This window comes from Scylla paramamosain, chromosome 11 (genome assembly GCF_035594125.1).
Source record: "Scylla paramamosain isolate STU-SP2022 chromosome 11, ASM3559412v1, whole genome shotgun sequence".
In the NCBI taxonomy this organism is placed as follows: Eukaryota; Metazoa; Arthropoda; class Malacostraca; order Decapoda; family Portunidae; genus Scylla; species Scylla paramamosain.
Genome location: NC_087161.1, coordinates 20,493,523 through 20,519,888, shown reverse-complemented (window position 1 = coordinate 20,519,888; position 26,366 = coordinate 20,493,523). Strand labels below are relative to the sequence as shown.

At 38.2% G+C, this 26,366-nt stretch overlaps 1 protein-coding gene across 1 annotated transcript; it reads right to left on the bottom strand.

Moving 5' to 3' along the window:
* Positions 1–12,472: 12,472 nt before the first annotated feature.
* LOC135104631 (synaptotagmin-17-like) lies at positions 12,473–25,451 on the bottom strand. The gene is made up of 10 exons (XM_064012162.1): positions 25,119–25,451; positions 24,478–24,669; positions 17,833–17,955; positions 17,507–17,584; positions 17,115–17,207; positions 15,555–15,716; positions 15,194–15,314; positions 14,044–14,271; positions 13,851–13,948; positions 12,473–13,183 (listed from the first exon to the last, which is right to left on the bottom strand). Exons 1-10 carry the CDS (start codon positions 25,449–25,451, stop codon positions 13,154–13,156), a joined length of 1,458 nt encoding a protein of 485 aa, XP_063868232.1. The 3' UTR covers positions 12,473–13,153.
* Between the last annotated feature and the right edge of the window lie 915 nt (positions 25,452–26,366).

Sequence of the window (26,366 nt, the reverse complement as noted above, 5' to 3'; positions counted from 1 at the left end):
GAAGAAATGAGTACCTAAGAAATCAACAGAGAACCTATTTAAGAAGGATTGGTATAACAAGAGATGTGCTAAGGTTAAACTGGAGAGGGAAAAAGCATGGAAGAAATGGAGGAAAAATAAGAGACATAACTTGCGGGCCAATTACACGAGAAAAAGGAATGAATATATCAAAATATGCAGGGATGAACAGAAGAATTATGAAAAGAATGTTGTGGACAAATGTTAAGACCAACCAAAACTGTTTTATAGATTTGTCCATGGGAAATTGAAGATTAAAGAAAACATAAGCGGAGTAAAGGTGGAGAAAAAATGGTTGAGGACCCAAAAAAAGATGGTTAAAGCGTTCAGCAGATACTTCCACTCAGTGTTTACTAAGAAAAATTATTTTAGGGAAGAAAGAATAACAATGGAAAATGGGAATGGTCTGAAAGAGGTTGTAACACCAACAGAAGAAGCAAAGAATATGTTGGAAGAACTGGATGTAAGGAAAGCAATGGGCCCTGATAGTGTTTCAAACTGGATTCTAAAGGAGTGTAGCTCACAACTAGCCAAAGTGATACACAATATAATCAGCATCACCCTGTTGGAAAGAAGAGTACCTAAAGATTGGAAATGGGTGGATATTAGCCCAATTCATAAGGCTGGAAGTAAAGAAGACCCATTAAACTATAGACCAGTATTGGTGACAAATGTTGCAACAAAGATCTGAAAAGATCATCAAGAACAGATGAGTGAAGTTCCCAGAAGACAACAATGTGATAACAGAGAGACAATTTGGATTCAGAGAAGGAAGATCTTGTGTAACAAATTTGATAAGTTTCTACTCAATAGTAATGGACATAGTGCAAGAGAGAGAGATGGATGGGCTGACTGCATATATTTGGACCTAAAAAAGTACCATACAAAAGGCTAATATGGAAATTGAAAAATATAGGAGGACTGGGAGGATCATTATTAAATTGGATAACTGACTTGACAGACAGAGAAATGAGGACAGTAATCATGGGCAATAAATTGAAATAGAGAGTGGTAATAAGTAGAGTTCTGCAAGGATCAGTATTAGTAACAGTTATGTTTGCAATATATGTAAATGACATGATGGAAGGGGTCTCTTTGCTGATGATGCTAAGATTATGAGAAAAGTAACAAATGAAGAAGACTGTGAAGCTTTGAATCAAGACTTAATTAAGATAAATTAATGGTTGTTGAAGTGGAAAATGGAGTTTAATGCCAAGAAATGTAGTGTGGTAAAGTTTGGAAAGACTGCAAAAAGAACAGAAGGCATCTACTATGGGAAAATAACTATAAGAACAAAAGAAAAGATCTGGGAGTAAGCATTTCTAATAAGCTGTCGTTTGACAACCATATAAACAAGATCAATGGAGAAACATACAATCTGCTGAGAAACATCAAGATGGTATTTACTTACGAGTATATTGATGAAGATATGATAAAAAAAAAAAAATATATATATATATATATAACAACAATGATACATCCAAGATTGGAGTATGCAGCATTAGTGTGGTCACCAAGTTTGAAGAAGGATATCAGAAAGCTAGAAAGAATTCAGAGAGCTGCAATTAAAATTCCTACAAGCCTAAGAGGGTATAATTATAAAGAAAGTTTGAAGAGATTGGGCCTGACTGCACTGGAAAATAGGAGGGAAAGAGGTGATTTGATAGCACTATATAGAATATTGGAAGGGATGCAAAAATTGGACAGGGATGACCTTGTGATACCAGATATGAGAAGTGCCACAGGACATGGAAGGAAATTGAAAAGGAGTGTTTGCAGAAGAAACATAGCTTTCCTCACAGAAGCATAGCAGTGTGAAATGAACTTATTGGTAAGACTGTGTGTGCTTAGACAGTCCATAAATTTAAAGAAAATTTTGATAAAAGTCAATTTGGAGACGGCAGCACGATCCTAGATCCTGTATGTTATAACTAGGTAAATACAAAGTAAACACACACACACCTAGTTGTATTTACCTGGTTGTGTTTTACAGGAAAAGAGCTATGCTCATGCTGTCCTGTCTCCATATCTATAAGCATCCAGCTTAACTTTAAATTCATGAATATTTGTTGCTTGTACCACTGTTTCATCTAAGTTGTTCCATATTTCTATTTGGGAAACCATATTTCTTGACATCTCTTCTACTTGCTGTTTTCCTCAATTTCACTTCATGTCCTCTTGTATCTCTTGAGTCCCACACAAATAAGTCTTCTTTGTCAATTTGATCCTTACCCTTTAATGCTCTGTATATAGCAATCTCTTCTCTCTTGTAATGATGGAAGCTTCGATCTCCTTAATCTTTCTTCATAGGTTAAATCTCTCAAACTTGGTACCAATTTGGTTGCAGCTCTTTGGATCCTTTCTATTTTCCTTATTTCCTTTTTATTATGGGGTAACCAAACAATTGTGGCATGTTCCAGTTTTGGTTGGATCACATATTCCATCAACTTTTTCATCATCTCTTCATCCATGTAAGCAAATGCCCCTTTCATCTTTCTTAGTAACTCATAGGTTTCCCAAGTATTTTGTTTACATGTTTTTCTGGTGATAAATTATCACTTATTTTAATTCTCAAGTCTTTTTCTTCTTTTGGTTTTCTTAATTTCCACTTCTCCCATGGTGTAGGAACTTGTCAATCTTCCTTTGCTTTTCCCTAATTCCATCATCTTTCATTTCTTTACATTGAATTCCATTTCCCATTTCTTACTCCATTTATATATCTTATTTAGATCTTTCTGTAATATTTCACAATCCATATTGTTCTCCACTCTTTTCAATAATTTTGCATCGTCTGCAAACAGACTTATATAACTCTCAACCTCATCCACCATATCGTTGACATACACCAGAAACATTATGGGGGCTAAGACTGTCCCCTGTGGTACTCCACTTGTAACTCTACTCCATTCAGATTTTTCTCCCTTTATTACTGTTCTCATTTCTCTATCCCTCAAGAAGTCTGTAATCCAATTAAGTGTGTTTCCTTGCAAACCCCCTATATTTTGAATTTTCCATAGCAGTCTCTGGTGTGGTACCTTATCAAATGCTTCTTTTAGGTCTAAATAAATACAGTCTGCCCAACCCTTTCTCTCTTGAAATATATCAATTGCTCTACTATAAAAGCTCACTAAATTCATGACCCAAGATCTTCCACTTCTGAAACCAAATTGTCTGTCAGTCAATGTATGTGTTTCTTCTAAATATTCCATCCATCTGTTTTTAGCTATTCTTTCTGCTATTTTTTGCCACCACACTTGTTAGGGACACTGGTCTGTAATTCAATGGGTCTTCTTTATTACGTTCTTTAAAAATGGGCACAATATTGGCTCTCTTCCAATCTAGAGGAATTTTTCCTTCCTTAAAAGAACATACTATGGTATTGTGTATACCTTCTGCCAGTTGTTCACAACATTCCTTAAGTATCCAGTTGGACACTCCATCCAGTCCTTGGGCCTTGCTTACATCCAAATCTTTCATGATCTTCTTAATTTCACTTATGTCCACCTGTATCTCTCTCATCACATTGTCTCTGTGTCATGCTCTTTCTGTGTGTGTGTGTGTGTGTGTGTGTGAAATTGTGTGTGTGCATGAATTGACGGTTAGGGTAATTTGTCTAGAAAGAGAAAATTGTGAATTAAGGAAAAGCTGTGGCAGTTATGCAGAGAAACTTGAGAACTTTGTTAAGAAAGTAAATGTAAATACAGAAAACAAAATTAATAAAAGGCAGCAGGACTGGACAAAAGAGCAAGAAGAGGAGATAGTGAATATCAAAAACATTATGGAAATGCTTTTGAAGGAAAAGATGGAAAATTCTGTGGTGAAAGTATTCAAGGAAAAGGAGAAGTTGGTTAGGAACAACGCAAAAAAAAAAAAAAAAAGTGTGTAGTAGTGTTTGGTGTCAAGGACGAAGTGAAACCTATCAAATATGAAAGAGAGAAATTTGATAAAGAGTCAGTCAAGAAAGTGATTGGTGAAGCTGTTGAGGAAAGTGATGGAACAGTGGAAGAGACTGAAAAAGTCACAAGGATTGGCAAATATGTGGAAGGAGGTAACAGGCCAATCAAAATTAGGTTTAGATCTCAAATTGAGGATGAAACAGTATTATCTAGTGCCTGGAAACTGTCAAAAAAAAAGATGACTTTAAACAAATATGGATAAGAAGAGACTTAAGTGAAGAAGAAAGAAAGAAAATGAATGATATGTTGAATCAGGCAAAGGGAAAAAATGAGGAATGAACCAAGAAAGAGAAAAGAAATTCTATTGGAAAGTAGTAGACATGAAAATAAAGAAGTGGTTTATAGGAAACAGGGAGAGGAGTTGAAAGAGCTAAAGGTGGCGTATACCAATATCAATGGGATATTATCAGCACAAGAAGAGTTAAATGATTTCCTAAGAGAAAATAAGCCTGATGTTATGGGAATTACTAAGCCTAAATTAAGTGATGAAATTACTGCAGTTAATATTGGTGAAAAGAAATATAACATGTGGATGAAGAATAGAAAAGAAAGAGTGGTGGAGTAATGATGTTGACAAGGAAAAAGCTACAAGTGAAAGAAGTGTTTTTTCTGGAGAAAGAAATGACGAAATGATTGAAGTGAAGATAAAACAGGCAGGAAATGGTCTAAGGACTTTTGTTTTGGTATATGTCCCACCTAAGACAAGCTCATGGGATTTAGATAAATATAATACTCTATTGGAAGACACAAGAGATTGTTTGGACAGAATAATGAGTAAAAATGACAGGGTAGTACTACTAGGAGATTTTAACTGCAAAGAAGTTTGTTGGGAAGATTTGACAACCACAGGAGGGGTCATCATGGGGATACAGACTCTTGACATTGGCAATGGAAAACACACTTACCTAGTGGGTTAGAGAAAATACAAGATTCACAGAATACAAATGTCCAATAGGAAAAAATGACCACGTGGTAATAGAACAAACCCTAAAAGAATTTAAAGAAGAATTAAGAAGAAACCACAGTACTGGAAGATTCAATTATAAAAAAGGAAAATTTGATCAGCTTAAGAAATACTTTGAAGAAACTGACGACTAAATTTAAAGAAGAAAGGGGAGGGGAAAGGAAATGGAAAGAATTTGTTGAAATATATAATGAAGGAATGCAAAGATATATATACTAAAAGTAAGTTGGACATAAGAACTGTTGAATAGATGTGAAATATAAAAAAAGAGAGATGCTGCTTAGAAAAAAAAAAAAAAAAGGAAGAGGGGAACAAAACAAAAACTTGTGGGCAGAGTATAAGACTAAGAGAAATGAGTATGTTAAGATATGAAGAGAAGGGCATAGAAAATATGAGAAAGATATAATAGATAAATGCAAAGACCAACCAGAATTATTATACAGGCATACCAACAATAAACTATAATGGAAGGAAACAATTGAAAAAAATTAGAGGTGAATGGCAAAGAATATGAAGAGGTTGAGGATATGGTGGAGGTGATGAGTGATGCCTTTCAGTCAGTCTTCATCAAAGAAAGTGAGTTTATAATACAAGAAAGTGAAGGAACAGCAGTTAACTCTCTTGAAGAAATTAATGTAACTATCAATGAAATGCAGGAAATGATGCAAAAGTTAGAAGTAGATAAAGCACAGGGACCAGATGGTATATCAAACTGAGCTTTAAAAGGAATGCAATAGTCAGTTGGCAGACAAAATATATCATATTGTAGAGCATTCATTATATGAGAGCAAGTACCAAAGGACTGGAAAATGGCTGATATAGTATCAATATTTAAAGGGGGGTGTAAAAAAGACCCTCAGAATTATAGGCCAATATCATTAACATCAGTTGTGGCAAAAATATGTGAATGAATTGTGCAATTTGGATGGATGAAATTTTTGGAAGAAAATAGCATGATAACTGATAGACAATTTGAATTTCATAGAGGGAGATCATGTACGAGTAATTTGATTTGTTTTTACTCAAGAATAATTGACATAGTACAAGAGCAAGATGGATGGGTAGATGGTATCTATCTGGATTTCAAAAAGACCTTTGAGAAGGTGCCACATAAGAGACTCCTGTGAAAGATAAAAGAACATTGGTGGAGTAAGATTGGGACTCTTGAAGTGGATGGAAGACTTCCTAAGCAATAGAGATATGAGAACATATATTATAGATCAAAAGTCATCTTGGAGAAAAGTAGCAAGTGGAGTACCTCAAGGTTCTGTACTGGCTACAATCATGTTCACTGTGTACATTTATGATATGACAGAAGGGATCAACAGCTATATGAGTTTATTTGCAGATGATACTAAATTGATAAAAAAAATAGGAACAGGGGAAGATCAGAAAACTTTACAACAAGATTTGAACCAGATTGAAAAATGGAGCTGTAAATAGGAAATTGATTTTAATGCAAAGAAATGTAGTTTATTGGAATTTGGGAAGAGTAAAAAAGACCATCTGGTGATTACAAGTTGGGAGATGACTGTATTGGAAAAGAATAAAGGAAAAAGATCTTGGAGTGATAGTAGCAGACAAATTAACAGCTGATTACAATATAAACAAGATTTTTGGGAAACAATGAATTTGCTAAGGAATATAAGAATTGCATTTATATACTTGGATGAAGAAATGGTGAGGAAACTAACTGTAATGATGATTTGTCTGAAATTGGAATATGCAGCTGTAGTATGGTCACCAAGTCTCAAGAAACATATTAGGAAACTAGAGAGGATACAAAGAACAGCACCAAAGATGATCCCAAACTTAAGTGAAGAGACATATGAAATGAGACTAGAAAAACTAAACCTTCCAACTCTGGAACAAAGAAGGGAGAGAGGAGACTTAATTATGATATATAGACCAATGGAAGGACTGAAAAAGCTAAACAGCAATGACATTGTGATGTGGGATATGAGGGACACTAGAGAACAGAGAAAGAAGCTGAAAAATGAAATCTGTGGAAGAGATATCAATAGTTTTCCACAAAGAGTAGTTGATACATGGAACTGTCTAAATAAGGATGTGGTGCAAGCAAAAACTATTCATAATTTGAGGCCAAGTTAGATAATAAATACAGAGGCTGGACAGTACAAGCATAGCTCCTTTCCCACATGACACAACTAGGTAATCACACACACACACACACACACACACACACACACACACACACACACACACACACACACACATATACTGTATAGTAAATGAGTTGTGATAAAAAAAAATAAGAAGACTGGTTTAACACATTGTAACAGGCCACGATCAACATCATGTTATGCAGTCGAAAGATTATATTACCATCTCTGTGTCATTGCTGGTTTCTGTAAAACAGGTTCTAAAGCATATGAAGTGCTGAAAAAAAAAGGAATAGGATGATCAAAGACTAAGTATTTTCTTTTTCTTTTCTTCTCTCTTTTTTTTTTTTTTTTTTTACTATTATCAGTATATCAGCAAAAGGTGGGGAACTTAATGTTCCTCACTTTTTGCTGATGTGGCCTGATTATCTATAAGAAGAAATGGCAAAACAAGTGAAAAGATGCATTACTTTGTCAAAACAGACAGAAGGCAATTGTGTGACGATATGAAATTTCAGTTAGGTCTTCTTAAACTGTCTTGACAACAAGTTTTGGCATGAGGCGGGTGGCAGCAGCTGCTGACACCTGAGAAGGAGTTCAGAACAGACTACATCAATTGATATTGATTTTCTCAAGTCCATTATCACAGGTAGTGAAACATGAATGACTAATGGCTGTGATCCTTAAATAAAGATTCAGTCATTATCGTGGGAATTCCCATTATCACCAAGATCTAATAAAATTTGCTGAGTTCAGAGAAAAACCAAGATACTCCAGATTGTCTCTTTTGATTAATGTGATATCATTTATCATAAATATGCTTAAAATTGTGAACAAGATTTGCTACTTTCCAAGTATGATACAATGTGTAATGCAGTATGCTGTAAATAACAAGCAATGTGGTTTAGGTCAGAAATACCTCCACCAGAACAAGGCACCAGCACACTTAATGCAGTTTAGCAAAACATCAGATCACAGAAGTGCAGTATCCATGGTATTCTCCTGACCTTGCTCTGTGTGGCCCTTCTTTTATCACCTTGAAGGAAAAAATTAAAGATTTGGAAGAGATTAAAAAATTGCAAGATCAGCTTTAAACAGTGAAGATTCAATGACATGAATGCATTTCCTCATAAGGAGAATATTTTGAGGGATGTCAGTCAGTTTTGACAAAGTTCTTGTATAATAATAAATGTAAAAACAGTCTTGGTATTCTCTGAACACTTTGTATGTATGTATATAAATGTGTGTTTGTGTGTGTGTGTGTGTGTGTGTGTGTGTGTGTGTGTGTGTGTGTGTGTGTGTGTGTGTGTGTGTGTGTGTGTGTGTGTTGGACATAAATGAGACAAGTAAGTGGAAAAGATAGTAAGAAAAATCAGACTGTAAGCAGGAGTATTATCTTCTATAACATATAAAGTACCTACATGTCTTCTTCAGAAAGAAATTAGCAGACACACCCTGACCAAGTTGTATTTAAACCTCCACGGCAGCTCATCTCCATGGATGTGTTTAATGAACCCTGCAATTGGACCATTCTCCTGGCTGTGGAGATAATCAGTCTGACTGTGGTTTGTGAGAGAGTGATGAATCCTTTCTGGTGATTGGTCAGATCTTCTGTTGTGATGTGTGTGGGTTTGTATACCCAGCCTAGTAAAATGTCACCCCATTTGGACAGATGGGTGTTTTTCCACATCCTTGCAGTGGTGCACGTTACTCTTGTGCTCATACTCTCTATTTACTCTGCTGAAGGACAGCCCTCACAGAAAATTTGGTATATAAGGCTGTCCTTATCCTTGTTCTTGTTTTTTTTCTCTAAATATGACTGATTTTCAATCCTGAAGCATACACTTTGCACAGAGATCTTTTTAGGAAGCTTGGGATAACTTCTGCTTGCTTCACATGACACAATAAGATAATAATTTTGTCTTGGTTCACTACTCAATTCTTTTTTTACATATTGTATCTGCTGCCCTAGGAGCATATCCAAGAGCTCATCACTGTTTGTCCTTTTTTTTTTATGTAGGAAGGATACTGGCCAAGGGCAACAAAAATCTAATAAAAAAAATGCCCACTGATGGCTCATGGGTAGAAACCAATTGTCATTCCAAAATTTTCTGGTATAGTGGTGTGCCATGATAGGCAGTTCACAAAGTTATACTTGATAGTGGGTTTTTCTATAAACAGAGAATCTAGCACTGTTACCCACCCTGTGCATCACTGCATCAAGGAACAGTAACTTTTAAATACAGTTGGTCTGAGAGTGTTTGCCACAGTCTTTCTCTGAGGAAGATATATAGAGGAAATGTTAGGAATATAGTTCTTCTTCAGCTTGAGTTTTCCTTATCCTCTTCCACACACACACACACTATATATATAAATATATATATATATATATATATATATATATATATATATATATATATATATATATATATATATATATATATATATATATATATATATATATATATATATATATATATATATATATATATATATATATATATATATATATATATATATATATTATTATTATTATGTATATCCTAATCATGACATTTCTTTATAGCTTTACTGTTACATATTTATACACTCTGACATGAATAGCAAAATAAAGAGTGAATATATATTTGGACAGATGACATTAATAGCATAAACATTCACATATAAATGATCAATAGACATTTTAAAATATGTTTACTACAATTGATAGATATTGTTTATGAAGAGGACTTTTCTCCCATATAGTAGTAAGATAAACTTAACTAAATTTCAATAAATCATCTAATATAAGTTAATATGCACACACATACATTAGTGATACAAGCGTTGTACACTGAGATATTCCAGCTCACATCAAAGTAAGGTAGGAATTGGATCAAGTCTTTGAAATCCTGAGATTTTGTTTAATATACCTCTGTATATTAAGAAGCACCATTTTGTAGTAAATGTAGTGTAATATTCTGAAATATATATAATTTTCATATATATATATATATATATATATATATATATATATATATATATATATATATATATATATATATATATATATATATATATATATATATATATATATTCTTTACAAATGGTCAATCAGATCAAAGTATGAACTCTTTGAACGATTCTAAACCATAGTATTTTTGCTCCTTAGTTTTCAGTTCATAAAACATAAGATTTTTATATTAAAGGGAGAGAGAGAGAGATGCTGAAGTAAAACTTGTGAAAGGTTAGTAATAATTTGTTCATAGTTATCAGCAGTTTTTGTTACAACTTTATGGAAATGTCCATAGTTTGTCATTGTGACTCAATCCAGGCCAATGCAGCAGAACTGTGGTCATCTTCATTGTGATTGTCTGATACAGGTTGAACATTCTACTGTTGAAATGTTATGATTTAGAATTATTCAAGGATTTCAGAAGTAAAATTTAATGTGCCTTTTGCATTTTTTTTTTTTTTTAATGTAGGAGGGGCACTAGCCAAGGGCAACAAAAAATCCAATAAAAAATGAGGACCACTGAGATGCCAGTCCCTGAACAGGGTCCAAAAAGATAGTCAAAAATTGAAGGATAGGTGTCTTGAAACTCCCTCTTGAAAGAGTTCAAATCATAGGAAGGTGGAAATACAGAAACAGGTAGGGAGTTCCAGAGTTTACCAGAGAAAGGTATGAATGATTGAGAAAGAAGAAAGGCTTGTGCAGCAAGACCATGGGAGGAGGGGAGGTATGCAGTTAATAAAATCAGAAGAGCAGTTAGCATGAAAATAGCAGTAGAAGATAGCAAGAGATGCAACATTGTGGCAATGAGAAAGAGATTGAAGACAGTCAGCTAGGGGAGAGGAGTTGATGAGACAAAAAGCTTTTGATTCCACCCTCTCTAGAAGAGCAGTATGAGTGAAACCCCTCCCAGACATGTGAAGCATACTCCATACATGGACGGATAAAGCCCCTGTACAGAGTTAGCAGCTGGAAGAGTGAGAAAAACTGGCAGAGACATCTCAGAATAGCTAACTTCATAGAAGCTGTTTTAGCTAGAGATGAGATGTGAAATTTCCAGTTTAGATTATAAGTAAAGGACAGACCAAGGATGTTCAATGTAGAAGAGGGGGACAGTTGAGTGTCACTGAAGAAGAGGGGATAGTTATCTGGAAGATTGTGTTGAGTTGATAGATGGAGGAATTGAGTTTTTGAGGCATTGAACAATAATAAGTTTGCTCTGCCCCAATCAGAAATTTTAGAGAGATCAAAAGTCAGGCATTCTGTGGCTTCCCTGCGTGAACTATTTACTTCCTGAAGGGTTGAACATCTATGAAAAGACGTGGAAAAGTGCAGAGTGGTATCATCAGAGAAGGAATGGGTAGGACAATAAATTTGGTTTAGAGGATCACTGATGAATAATAGGAAGAGAGTGGGTGACAGGTCAAAATCCTGGGGAACACCACTGTTAATAGATTTAGGATAAGATCAGTGACCATCTACTACAACAGCAATAGAACCATCAGAAAAGAAACTTGAGATGAAGTTACAGAGAGAAGGATAGAAGCTGTAAGGGATTAGTTTTGGAAATCAAAGCTTTGTGCCAGACGGTATCAAAAACTTTTGATATTTTTAAGGCAACAGCAAAAGTTTCACCAAAATCTCTAAAAGAGGATGACCAAGACTCAGTAAGGAAAACCAGATCACCAGTAGAGCAGCCTTGAAAGAACCCATACTGGCAATCATATAGAAGGCTGTGAAGTGATAGATGTTTAAGAATCTTCTTGTTGAGAATAGATTAAAAGAACTTTAGATGGGTAGGAAATTAAAGCAATAGGATGGTAGTTTAAGAGATTAGAATGGTCACTCTTTTTAAGAATGGGCTGACTGTAGGCAAATTTCCAGCAAGAAGGAAAGCTAGATGTTAACAAACTGGGTTGAAAGAGTTTGATTAGGCAAGGAGCAAACAGGGAGTTGCAGTTTCAGAGAACAATAGGAGGGACCCCATCAGATCCATAAGACTTCTGAGAGTTTAGGCTAGCAAGGTCATGGAAAACGTCATTGTGAAAAATTTTAATAGGTAGCATGAAGTAGTCAGAGGGTGGAGAGGGAGGAACAAGCCCTGAATCATTCATGGTAGAGTTTTTATCAAAGGTTTGAGTGAAGAGATAGATGAGATGGCAGTGGTACCATCTGGTTGAAATAAAGGAGGGGAAAGAGAAGAAGCAAAATTATTGGAGAAGTTTTTGGCTAGGTGCCAGAATTCATGATGGGAGTTAAATCTTGAAAGATTTTGACATCATATAAATAGATAAATAAATAATTATATATATATATATATATATATATATATATATATATATATATATATATATATATATATATATATATATATATATATATATATATATATATATATATTATGTAGCTATATGTACACTGCACATATAAATATTTATTTATATCTATATATCCACAGCACTCCTGATGTAGTTTAATGTTAAAGTAACCAAGCTAACACAGCACTAACTTGAACACAGTAAGGGGACCTGGAGATATAAGGACTTCCAGCAACAGAGCATCAGCTGATGGTTGATATCAGTTTTTCTATAACATAAAGGGACAGGGCTGCATTTATGAAAGGGCCTTGGAAAGGCAGCACACTTTCTTGAGGCCCCACAACACTGATACAACACAGAGGCAGTTACAGTACCACAGTATTCACAAGGTTGATATATCAGTACTGCTTTAACTGTCATGAACAAAAACATATTTTTGGTCCTTAGGGCAAAGTAGTGGATTGATGAAGAATACATTGCTACATAATCTATATAAACCAGAGAAGAGCTGAAACACAATATGGAGTCAATTGACTTGGACACAGGTACTACAGCACCATTACAATAGCAGCCTCTTGCACCACCTGAACTATCTTGCTACTCACTGAATTTCCTTGTGCAATATGTAAATCTGAGCCAGCACTGGCCACCAGCCATGTCGCCCTAAAGAATGCTGCTCATCACGGCAGAGATGGATTCAGGACAGGGCAGGTATGACTGGCTGCTACCAAAAATTACTTTGTTTTTTGGCTGTGATCTGAGGTCATCCATCTTGTCAGTTTTCAGGGCACTGCACGGGAGGCTGAGGACACCTGCCGGAGGTTAGGATGATGAATGAGATGTTTGTCAGATGATGGTGGTGAATTCTAGTGGACCTGAATTGTATCATGTTTTGAGGTGTGCCTGAGAGAAAGTTGAAGAAGGGGTGAAGAATAACATGGGAAGGCTTAAAGGGTTTTGCTGTAGTCACTACCTTGGAGAGTCCATGGAAGAAGCAACATATCTGAGACATATTTTCCTCCTGACAATATAATAGGATCTCATAGTCTTAGCCAAATAAATACCCAATAAATATAACTGAATATGGAATGAGGTTCTGTAAGCTAAAAGTGGAATATTAAGATATTTGCATATTTCTAACTTTGTGTGTATGTAAACTGTTGGTACATATTTTACCTGCCTTAAAAAGCTTGGTTGTGTTACTCATTCAACTTTGTTATTTTATCATGTGACCAACTTTGAGACACATGCATACAATACATATCTTTGTATTCCCTGCATGTCGTATAAGGTGATAAGAAGAGATGGAGTCAAAGCACTGGGGTCCCATTCATTGTGTGGTTTTTCCTATAGTGAGGTAAGATGTGAGAAAAGAGAAATTTCTCAAGCCATGAAAGAATGTAAGTTTGATATGCAGATAGACTGATAAAGAAAATTCTTGTGTCTTTTCAGTCTGTGTTGCATGAAATGTGAACTGACCTGGTCACAGTGGCTGCGCGCATGGAGGGAGTGCCACTGAGCCACTGCATGTCTCTGTGACCCCATCATGTTGGTCCAGTGGGTCATCTCATTGGGACCTGACAAGATGTGCAGGACACCAGTGAGGTAAGTATAGAAAAGAGGATCAAGAATATATACAGACAAGGCTCACCTATAAATTCCTAAGTCTGACCTGAGGGTTGCTTTCCTAGGACAGCACGTCCGATGAATTCATCTCTCATGACACCTCCATTCCAGTCCCAGACAGTGATGACCAGGGATGCCTCACGCAACTCAGAGGATGTCACATGGAAGCTGAAGGACTCATTAAAGGATGGTGAGAGGGTGTTCTTCCTCACGCTGGTCTTCTTGGACTTGAGATGTCTCCCACGCACCACCAGTGACACCCGCACGTAGGGGTCTGTGGGGGAGGAAGCCGCTGTGAGTTACTTGGTCTTAGTTTTCTCATGTCTTCACTACTTTAAGACTAGAAGAAGAACTTTAATGTTCTGTCCCATATGAGCTAGTATCCCTGTAGTTTTATTGTTGTTTTTACTTAGGTTGTTCGACTAGAGTTAGTCATATTTCTAGTGGTTTACAGTAACTATAAGTTTGTATTACCATTGCAATTGCAATCATATATATGACACATTCTCGGTCGGAATCAGGTTGGAATTTGAGGAAGGAGATTGTATCACCTTAAATAAGGGTGTTCCCACTTGTATTGCATCAAATGAAGGCAGAACTGTGATTCTGCCTTCATTTGATGCAATACAAGTGGGAACACCCTTATTTAAGGTGATACAATCTCCAGTACAATAAAATACTGAACAATTGATCTGGAAGCTTAAATAAATCTGAGCTTCAGAAGAAAGATGCCATGTCAGGAGACACAGACCTGAACATGAAAGCATGCTATGTTACCCACTGAGCAATAGGTCCACCCAATGCTCAAGCAGGATTCTAAGGCTTCTAGATCTAGGTCATTACATGACCGAGACCTAGACTGATATTCACAGTTGCAATAGAGATGGTCTTTACATTGTTGTTGTCACAATGGTAAATAATTAGGAATATGATTGCCTAAGTCTCTTTTTAGAGTTTACCATCTATTACTAATGAAAAGCAGCAACATTAGAAGACAAAGGACTAACAGTGTTTCATTATAGGGAGTGGAAGGAAAGGTATTACCCATGAAAGGAAAAAAAAAGGAGCAACATATTAAGTAATTAAAGTTGTAGAAAAGACTACATAAAATACTTCTAGATGAGAGAATGCACACACTCTCTTTGCTGTAATGATTAGGAAATTGAAGAGAATCTAGAAGTGAAGATTGGATATACCTGCCCCTCTCACTAAGTTAGTCTGGAGCAGCTGCTTTGCCTTGATCACATCCACATTGAGTCTCCCAGCAGTGGGTAGATAATTGAGGGACAGCAGAATCTCTCCATACTCCTCAGTCTCCTGTAGGGAAAGAAAAAACAAGATTTGCAAGTAGGCCTTTCAGTATAAACAAGGCCTGTCCAAAAAGAAATCACTTCTGAAAAACAAATTTTTTGAAAAAGTGTTTTTTGGTTTACAAATAACTCATCATCAAACACACCAGCATGGAAGCTGATACTGAAGAAAAATTGTTACAATAGAAGATAGTGATTGAATCTCTGAGCATCTATTGATTTAGAGAATTTTTTTCTGTTGACTGACTAGGTTGCAGGGTGTGAGGGGCTGCCAGTGCCGTGATGACCGGGCTAGGTTCACCTTCTGAAGGGGCAGCAGTGCATGGCCCACCACACAGTGACGGGAGAACTTGTCAAAGTCTTTCACCTTGAGCTCCAGAGTCCGTCGCACCACTTCCTTGTAAGGCAGCTGTGGAGATGGTAAGGTGAGAAATCTGAGATACATGGGTAACTGGGCAGGATTGGTACTGTGGGGGGGAATAGTGCTACAGTACTTGACTGGACTTTCACATGTGATTGTTGATATAATTATTCCATCATGCTGTCTGCTGTCTCTTCTTTTATCTCTGTACTTACTGTCTTTTCTTTCATCATATGCCCTAGAGATCCAGCCATTTTCTTCCCTTGCACCACACTTTCTTGTCCCACCTTTCATGCATGTACATCTTGACTGCATCATGCATCGGTATGGAAGCATGAAAGGTGGGATGAGAAAAAGTGATGCTGTTGAAGAGAATGGTTAAATTACTAGGGTACATGATAAAAGAAAAGAAGGTAAGTATAAAGATGACATTAGGATTGCCTGATGTAATCATTGTAGCAACTATCATGTATGAAACTGTGACTTGGATGATAAATGGTAAACAAAGGTAAAGAATTCAAACAGATGAAATTAATGTAAAGCTGACAGCTCCCATTGCAAGTGGAGGGAGTGTGAACCCATGTGCTCTTTGCTGTCCAAGAGCACCACTTACTCCCATATCATTGACTAAGGAAAATAGGATGCATAGGGTGACTGACATTACACACACAATATTATATTTTTTTGTTGGATTTTGTTGCAATTATTGTTTTGTGTGTCTAACAAAAATATTTTTTACATATTATGTGAATGTTTCTAGTAAATGAACACAATCATATTTATCATCCTAAGATGTTATGAACATAAAAGCTACAGACACACACACACACACACACACACACACACACACACACACACACACACACACACACACACACACACACACACACACACACACACAAATAATAATGATAATATTAATGTCTGAGTTATGCATAAAAGCTGTATTTTTCATACACATTCTTCCTCATGTGTCTCACATACTAGTACACAAGAAAATACATTCATACAAAAATATTCTGCACTCTTCTCTGCACTGCGAAAGATGGGAGTATGCTTCTGTATGCAATGAAACAAGTTGCTGGAATCAAATTAAGGGGCTAGAAAACTCCCAGATTAACGTGAAAGTCATTGACACACAACATGTAATTATCAATTATAGTCTTACATAAAATTGTTTTCATAAAAAAAAGCCCCAGGCAGAAGGCTTAATAAGTACCAACATAACTTTCTCGCACAAATAGGTTGGTTTGTAAAATTTAAAGAAACCTGCAAAAGTACCGGCATCTAGTGGGTTAAATAAGTTAAATATAGTACAAATGTCTGATAAATATCCAGTCTATAGACATATTGTGTGTGTAATTGAGGCCCAGTTACCTCTGGTCAGCGTGATGCTGTGCACTGCAGAAAGGAGCCATACCTTGTCTTACCCCTGATCTGCTTTACCTCAAATGTAAATGTCTCCTCAAACACTGGATCTTGTGTTTTCTTCTTCACTGAAGTCTGGAGTGAGTTCTTGGTGTCAGGAAGGAGGGACACCTGTTGAAGATTGTCAACAGCTGTAAAAAGTCAACTTATGCATAATGATAAGTTCACACACCATTTAAATTTTTCATAATAAATGATGAAACTTGTCAAAGCAACATTAGGCACTCGAAAAAAAAAAAAAAAATACTGTATAGAAAAATACATTATCCTTACTAAAAATATAGTGAAAATACATGGTTTTCGAGGGTTACTCGTGAATTTCCTTTAATCATCATTAAAAATAATAAGAAGGGTTTGACGACTCTCTCTCTCTCTCTCTCTCTCTCTCTCTCTCTCTCTCTCTCTCCTACCTTGACATAGGGGTTGGAATGTGCCAGGTCGTTGCGGTCTTTACACGCTGGTCGGGGAAGGTCCATGGCCTCTATCACCTGTATACAAGTAATGCAGTCATTTATTCCAGGTAGCATAGCTACAGATGCATGGAGGGTAATTACTACAGAAAATATATCAGATATTGGATGGAATTTTCACAGTGATTTGACGAGAAAAGTACCGGAGCAGCTTCTGAAGAACTTTTCGCTCTTCATTCTTTCCATTGTTTGACTATCATCTCGACTCTACCCCTCGTCTTTCTCTACCGATCTCACCACAGTACTGGAGATGATCATGCACTGACCTTAACTCTCAAAACAGCAGCCAGTGCGTCGTAGTGCAGTGAGAAGTGGATCCTTCCCAGGTGATCCTCATCTGGGCCTTCTTCCAGTGAGGAGGATGTGGAGGCGTAGAGGTGGGGCCGGATCTGTTAGGGAATGAGAATACTTGTGGTGAGCTGGAGAATTTCAATACAAATGGTAATATCTACACCATAAAGAAAAGAAAAAATGCCCCATCTAATAGATAATAAACATAACTAAACGAAGATCTGAGATGTGAGGTTTTGACTTGAATGACTTAGAACAAAAGAACAGTTGACGTAAATTAGTGGACAAGGATTTGCGATTATGAAGTAGTAGTAGTAGTAGTAGTAGGAGGAGGAGGAGGAGGTGCAGTATAAGTGTGGTTAGAAGTATTTTTTTTTTTTAATTATTAGCATTATATTTTTATGCTTCCTATTTTTCAGAGAGAGAGAGAGAGAGAGAGAGAGAGAGATTTACAAGAAGTCCCAGATTTGCCTGGCGTGAGATTTGCACATGACGCGGGATTTGCAACGGGTCGTGGGTGCAGGCGGTCCACGGTCTACACACAGTATGTCACGTGAAGAAATGCTGGTTCTTTGTCGCCACGATTTCATTGATATTATTTGTCACGTGATAAACAATGTGACGCTTCCCTTCGCACGCACAACTAAAGAAAATCTTGATTGTCATGCACTATGAATGAAAAGAATTTCTTATGAGAAAACATATCTGTTGCTAGATCTAAATCCCACGCTTGGCGAGGTAGAAAAGTCCACGCTTAATTAACACGTCAGCACGAAGGACAGACTCATACTTATCAACACGTGACTTCTGTTATCATCTAAAAGGAACCTTGGATTTATTTCCACGATAGTCCATACTCTTGGTTTCCATAATTTCCACCAACAAAAGTGTTTGCATCGAGCAGTGATTTATGAATCAAAGAAAAGAGTCGCCGGTGTTGTGTGCACAGTGGCCGCGGCCGGGAAGTAAGCACGCTGTTTCGTCCTCACAGATACTCAATCGTTTCCTCAGCTATAGACTATAGCAGTTTAATATTTCCATGGGTGTCTGTGTTAAACACGGTATTTTAAGAGTCCTAATAGAGTACAAGGCCGTCAGTCATTTTTTTTTTTTTTTTATGTAATAGGGACACTGGCCAAGGGCAACAAAAATCCCCCCCACAAAAAAAAAAAAAAAAGCCCACTGAGATGCCAGTCCCATAAGAGGGTTTAAAGCGGTAGTCAAAAACTGAAGGATAAGAGTCTTGAAACCTCCGTTTTGAAGGAATTCAAGTCATAGGAAGGTAAAAATACAGAAGCAGGCAGGGAGTTCCAGAGTTTACCAGAGAAAGGGATAAATGATTGAGAATACTGGTTAACTCTTGCATTAGAGAGGTGGACAGAATAGGGATGAGAGAAAGAAGGAAGTCTTGTGCAGCGAAGCCACGGGAGGAGGGGAGGCATGCAGTTAGCAAGATCAGAAGAGCAGTTAGGATGAAAATAGCGGTAGAAGACAACTAGAGATGCAACATTGCGTCGATGAGAGAGAGGCTGAAGGCAATCAGTTAGAGGAGAGGAGTTGATGAGACGAAAAGTTTTTGATTCCACCCTATCTAGAAGAGCGGTATGAGTGGAACCCTCCCAGACATGTGAAGCATACTCCATACATAGACGGATAAGGCCCTTGTACAGTGTACAGAGTTAGCAGCTGGGGGGATGAGAAAAACTGGCGGAGACGTCTCAGAACACCTAACTTCATAAAAGCTGTTTTAGCTAGAGATGAGATGTGAAGTTTCCAGTTCAGATTATAAGTAAAGGACAGACCGAGGATGTTCAGTATAGAAGAGGGGGACAGTTGAGTGTCACTGGAGAAGAGGGGATAGTTGTCTGGAAGGTTGTGTTGAGTTGATAGATGGAGGAATTGAGTTTTTGAGGCACTGAACAATACCAAGTTTGCTCTGTCCCAATCAGAAATTTTAGAAAGATCAGAAGTCAGGCGTTCTGTGGCTTCCCTGCATGAAATGTTTACTTCCTGAAGGGTTGGACGTCTATGAAAAGACGTGTAAAAGTGCAGAGTGGTATTATCAGCGTAGGAGTGGATAGGACAAAAAGTTTGGTTTAGAAGGTCATTGATGAATAATAAGAAGAGAGTGGGTGACAGGACAGAACCGTGAGGAACACCATTGTTAATAGATTTAGGAGAAGAACAGTGACCATCTACCACAGCAGCAATAGAACGATCAGAAAGGAAACTTGAGATGAATTTACAGAGAGAAGGATAGAAGCTGTAGGAGGTTAGTTTGGAAATCAAAGCTTTGTGCCAGACTCTATCAAAAGCTTTTGATATATCCAAGGCAACAGCAAAAGTTTCACCAAAATCTCTAAAAGAGGAAAACCATAAGATCACCAATAGAGCGGCCTTGATGGAAACCATACTGGCGATCAGATAGAAGGTTGTGAAGTGATAGATGTTTAAGAATCTTCCTGTTAAGGATAGATTAGAAAAAAAAACTTTAGATAGGCAGGAAATTAAAGCAATAGGACGGTAGTTTAAAGGATTAGAACGGTCATCCTTTTTAGAAATAGGCTGAATGTAGGCAAACTTCCAGCAAGAAGGAAAGGTAGATGTTGACAGGCAAAGCTGAGAGAGTTTGACTAGGCAAGGTGCAAGCACAGAATTTCGGAGAACAGTAGGAGGGACCCCGTCAACCCCGTTGACAGACAGAGCTGAAAGAGTTTGTGTAGGCAAGGTGCAAGCAAGGAGGCATAGTTTCTGAGAACAATAGGAGAGACCCCATCAGGTCCATAAGCCTTCCGAGGATTTAGGCCAGCCAGGGCATGGAAAACATCACTGCGAAGAATTTTAATAGGTAGCATGAAGTATTCAGAGGGTGGAGGAGAGGGAGGAACAAGCCCAGAATCGTCCAAGGTAGGGCTTTTAGCAAAGGTTTGAGCGAAGAGTACAGCCTTAGAAATAGATGTGATAGCAGTGGCGCCATTTGGTTGAAATAAAGGAGGGAAAGAAGAAGAAGCAAAGTTATTGGAGATATTTTTGGCTAGATGCCAGAAGTCACGAGGGGAGTTAGATCTTGAAAGATTTTGACACTTTCTGTTAATGAAGGAGTTTTTAGCTAGTTGGAGAACAGATTTGGCATGGTTCCGGACAGAAATATAAAGTGCATGAGATTCTGGTGATGGAAGGCTTAAGTACCTTTTGTGGGCCATCTCTCTATCATGTATAGCACGAGAACAGGCCGTGTTAAACCAAGGTTTGGAAGGTTTGGGTCGATAAAAAAAAAGAATGAGGAATGTACGCCTCCATGCCAGACACTATCACTTCTGTTATGCGCTCAGCACACAAGGACGGGTCTCTGACACGGAAGCAGTAGTCGTTCCAAGGAAAATCATCAAAATACCTCCTCAGGTCCCCCCAACTAGCAGAGGCAAAACGCCAGAGGCACCTCCGCCTAGATGGATCCTGAGGAGGGATTGGAGCGATAGGACAAGATACAGATATGAGACTGTGATCGGAGGAGTCCAATGGAGAAGAGAGGGTGACAGCATAAGCAGAAGGATTAAAGGTCAGGAAAAGGTCAAGAATGTTAGGCGTATCTCCAAGACGGTCAGGAATACGAGTAGGGTGTTGCACCAATTGCTCTAGGTCGTGGAGGATAGCAAAGTTGAAGGCTAGTTCACCAGGATGGTCAGTGAAGGGAGAGGAAAGCCAAAGCTGGTGGTGAACATTAAAGTCTCCAAGAATGGAGATCTCTGCAAAAGGGAAGAGAGTCAGAATGTGCTCCACTTTGGAAGTTAAGTATTCAAAGAATTTCTTATAGTCAGAGGAGTTAGGTGAGAGGTATACATCATAGATAAATTTAGTTTGAGAGTGACTCTGTAGTCGTAGCCAGATGGTGGAAAACTCGGAAGATTCAAGAGCGTGGGTCCGAGAGCAGGTTAAGTCGTTGCGCACATAAAGGCAACATCCAGCTTTGGATCGAAAATGAGGATAGAGAAAATAGGAGGGAACAGAAAATGGGCTACTGTCAGTTGCCTCAGACACCTGAGTTTCAGTGAGGAAAAGAGGATGAGGTTTAGAAGAGGAGAGGTGGTGTTCTACAGACTGAAAATTAGATCCTAGACCGCGAATGTTGCAGAAGTTAATGAAGAAAAAGTTGAGGGGGAGGTGTCAAGACATTTAGGGTCGTTGTCAGAAGGGCAGTCCGACGTGGGGACATTTGTGGTCCCCTCCCCAGATGACTCCGAGGCTGGTGTAGGAGTCGCCATGATAATTTTGAAATTTTGAGTGAAGGATGTGTGTGTTATTAGGTGCTTATAGTTTTGTGTGGAGGAAGAGAGTTGCCTTTAGAGAGCAGGCTGTGACTGCCACCTTGTGTTGTGAGACAGAGAGGGAAACGTTCAGTGAGGTCACAGCTGGGTTTAATGATAAGTTCACAGCACTCCCTGATCCAGTGCTTTAGACTTCACTGGGAGTAATTATCGTTTCGGCAGGTGCCTACTGCCTCCTATTAAAGTCAATAATAATTAATAGTCAATAGAAATCAAAGATAATAAGAAAGAAATACAATAGTGTAGTACAACAGTATCACGTTCGTCATTGTGGAAAGCATGACATTACAATTCTCGTTGCCTTTCACAGTAGAGACATTACATCCTGTTCTCGTGCACTTTTTTGGACATAATATTCTGAAGTTTTATCTCGATAAATGTAGTTGCTACATGATATATTATTTCCCAATATCAGATCAGAAATTTCACTAAAACTGGGGTTAATTGCTTTGATCAAGTAATTGCTGCACTAAAGGTGAGTAGAATAGATAATGCACTGGCTTCTTGAGGCACAAATCTCCTTGTAATGACAATTGTTACCGTGTTAGAGATCCATCCTTTCCTGCAGAACGCATAACAGAGATGATTTTTACATGATTTTGTTTCTTTGCATGTTAGGGAGAAAGTCAATAATGAAATAAAGTAAAGTGAAATAAAACAAAACATGTAAATAGTGCCGCTTTCAAAAGACAAGAGGAAAACTAAGTGATTCAGCCAGTTTAGTTTTTGATGTCTTGATACTCCTCTTTTGAAATAATGCAAGTCACAGAGAAGGGGAAATACAGAGGCAGGAAGGGAGTTTCACAGAGTTTACCAGTGAAAGGGATGAAAGAGTGAAGACAGTGGTTAACTCTTGCACTAGTAAGGTGGATGGAATAAGGGTGGAGTAGAAAGGCTTTTGCAGGGAGGCCGCGAGAGGCAGGGGAAGGCATACAGTTGGCAAGTCCAGAAGAGCAGTAACCATGGAAATAACAATGGAATAAAGACAGTCTGTTAAAGGGAAGGAATAAATGAGACGAAAGGCTTTTGACTCCATCCTGTTTAAGAAGGGTGTGTGAGTTTAATCTCCCCAGAGACGGATAAGGCTTTAGTACATGGCAGCTGGGAAGGGAAAAAATATTGGCAGAGATATAGAACACCTAACTTCATGGGGGCTGTTTTAGTAGCAAGAGATATGAAACTTCCAGTTGAGTCTCGGAAGAAGTGAGGATAGTTGTTTGGAAGGTTGTGTCAAGTGGATAGATGGAAGAACTTTCCCTGTTTCCTTATTTTCACCTGCCTATGATTTGCACTCTTTCAAAAGATGTGTATCGAGACAAAAAAAAAAAAAAAAAAAAAAAAAAAAAACTAAGCTGGTTGATTCACTTGGTTATCCTTTTATGTCTTTTTGAAGCAACACTGTAGACAGGTTTTCTTTTTTCTTTTCTTTTATTTATTTTTGTACCCTTGTTTTGTTTCCCTGATATGTAAATGAATAACATAAATAAATAGATAAATGTCAAGCTACACCAGCTCGCTGTATCGTCGCCGATCTTCGCCATGGAAACTGTTATGAGGAAAACTGGAAACTTGGTAAATTCCTTCGCTTGGCCACAATCGGGTATGCGAATTAGTTAGATCAGCTATATTCAGCATTGTGCCTTCATTAATTTTATTATCCCTTATTCCTGCCAGAGTTGTCTCTCTCTTCTCGGGACATGATCGAATCTCCTGGCCGTGCTTCTATTTTTAGAGGCGTGGCTGACTTTCTCCGTGAGCTGCAATTACTATCCTATTATGTAATTTTACTATTAACATGGTTTCTTATTTGTTATTTTAATTAAATTCTTCTTTAACATTATTAAGTTAAGTGTTGCTATATATTTTACATGTGCGGCAACATATAGCCTCATGCTGTGGCACAATGTATCATTTATTTTTCTCAAGGCTAGCCTGACAATGTTTACTCTTGTTGTCTGCTGGCCTTGGATACTCTCACGTAGTGCAGGGTTATTGTTTGTTCATCGCAGCCCAGGTGTGCTCCATCAACTTAATCACAGTATTTGTTTCAGGAAAATTTTTTTATACTTCATTTTTGTTTCGTCTCACATCTACCTATCGAGGCTTACAATTGGTTTGGGCGAGTCCTTGAGGAAAGCCGTAATGATTTGGCCTGACGTCATTTACTTCTGTCATCGCAGCCCACGTGTAGCTACCATTTCAGGATTTTAATCTCTCTCTCTCTCTCTCTCTCTCTCTCTCTCTCTCTCTCTCTCTCTCTCTCTCTCTCTCTCTCTCTCTCTAACATTTACTGACCTTGGTCAAACTTTCACACTCAGTGGATTTGGAGGACCAGCGAGGTGACCTGGGCGCCACGGGTGATCTGACAGGGCCTGGAAGGCGTGGCTGCACGCCCTCGCCCCGCACCCCAGACCAGAATTCGATGGGACGAACGTCTATCACAGGAAGCTGGCGGGACGAGACCGAGTTGGACCGGCGGAGTTCAATCTGCAAGGCGGTGGGAGGAGACATTGACGTGTGTGTGTGTGTGTGTGTGTGTGTGTGTGTGTGTGTGTGTGTGTGTGTGTGTGTGTTACTTTTTACATGGAACAAGTAGTGGAATACATCCTTCAGTGAAGTGTTTCTGGGCGGTGTGTGGTTATACTTTAGTGGGAATGTCTCCACAGATGTCACTTACAGACACACAACGTTCATCACAACCACGATTGGATGGAGACACAGAACAGCTTCGTCACACTGGCGTGAGTATACACACCTTTTTCTTACTTTGCACGACAACATGAGTGTAACAGTGTCCTTTATGATTCTAAATCTGTGTTTAATCATTCCCACGTAAAGCGAGGCATATGTCTGTCAACCAATGTGCCTCGTCTCGTGTGAGCTGCACGTGCTGCAAAGACTTCACTTAGCGAGCCCTAACGCGTGAACAGACGCACCTGGTGGTAAATGTCCGACTTGAGATCCTTCACGGAGGAAACCGACGAAGATGGCGACGATGAATTTGACTGCTGACGAAGAAGCGAAGTGGTGGAGAGAGATTCTGTGTCTGTGAGGTCTCCGCTGTCTCCTCCACCACCTCCTCCTCCATCATTCCCTCCTGCTCCTCCTCCTTCAGCGCCTGCTCCTCTTTCCCCTGATGCTACTGCTGCTGCCCCTCCTCTTGCTCCTTCACCTCTCTGATGACGAAGGGAGACGACGAGTGGAGTGCTATCGCTGGAGGGCTCTTCAGTCTGCTTAGCGAGGACAGCCAGGGGAATAGAGATTTGCATTAGTAGTAATAGTAACAATAGTAGTAATAAGAATACAACACAAGGGGAACTGTATAAAATATGCGTACTGATGTCCACCTATTATCTCTGTCTATAAATTTGTCTAATCTTTCAAAGCTTCCTGTTGACTGTACAGACAAAATTTTCATTGAGTTTGTTCCAGTCATCATGCCACTCTATTTGAGAAAAAAAAAAATTTTCCTTTCTCCTTTTTAAAATACGCCTTCAGCAAGCTTGAATCCATTATTTCTTGTCCTATCAACATTATCAGCACTGAGGATCTTGACTACACCATGCTTATGCAGCTTCAATATCTAGTATCATTTGTTACTATTTCTGTTTTTATTTTAGTGTAATCACACACACACACACACACACACACACACACACACACACACACACACACACACACACACACACACACACACACACACACACACACACACACACACAGCTCACTGGCTCAATGGCAACGTCCTTGGCTGTCTGTCAGTTTTTCCTTTCCTTGCGTGTGCGAGGATGGCTAATTGTGAGGAAAATTCCGATTCATTGCGCAATACGAAATAATGTTAGTACGCGTCAATATTAATTAAATGTTTTATAATATAACCAAACATTAGTGAAATGGGGCAGAATGACCGCGTGCAGGGCGAGGGAGGCTTGGAGAGGTGTGGGCGTTGGACAGGGAGACGGGGTGTGGGAATGATGGGTGTTGATTTTTTTTTCTTTTACATGTGAAGGAGACAGGCCAATGACATATCAATTAATAATAAAAAAGAAAAATAAATAAAATAAGACAGAAGCGTCTAGTTTCGCTTCCAAAGAGAAGAAAAGAGGAAAACCAAGAGTCAGCAATTTAGTTTTTGAGGTGTGTTGATACTTTTATTTTGAAACATTTCAAATCGTAGGCAGATA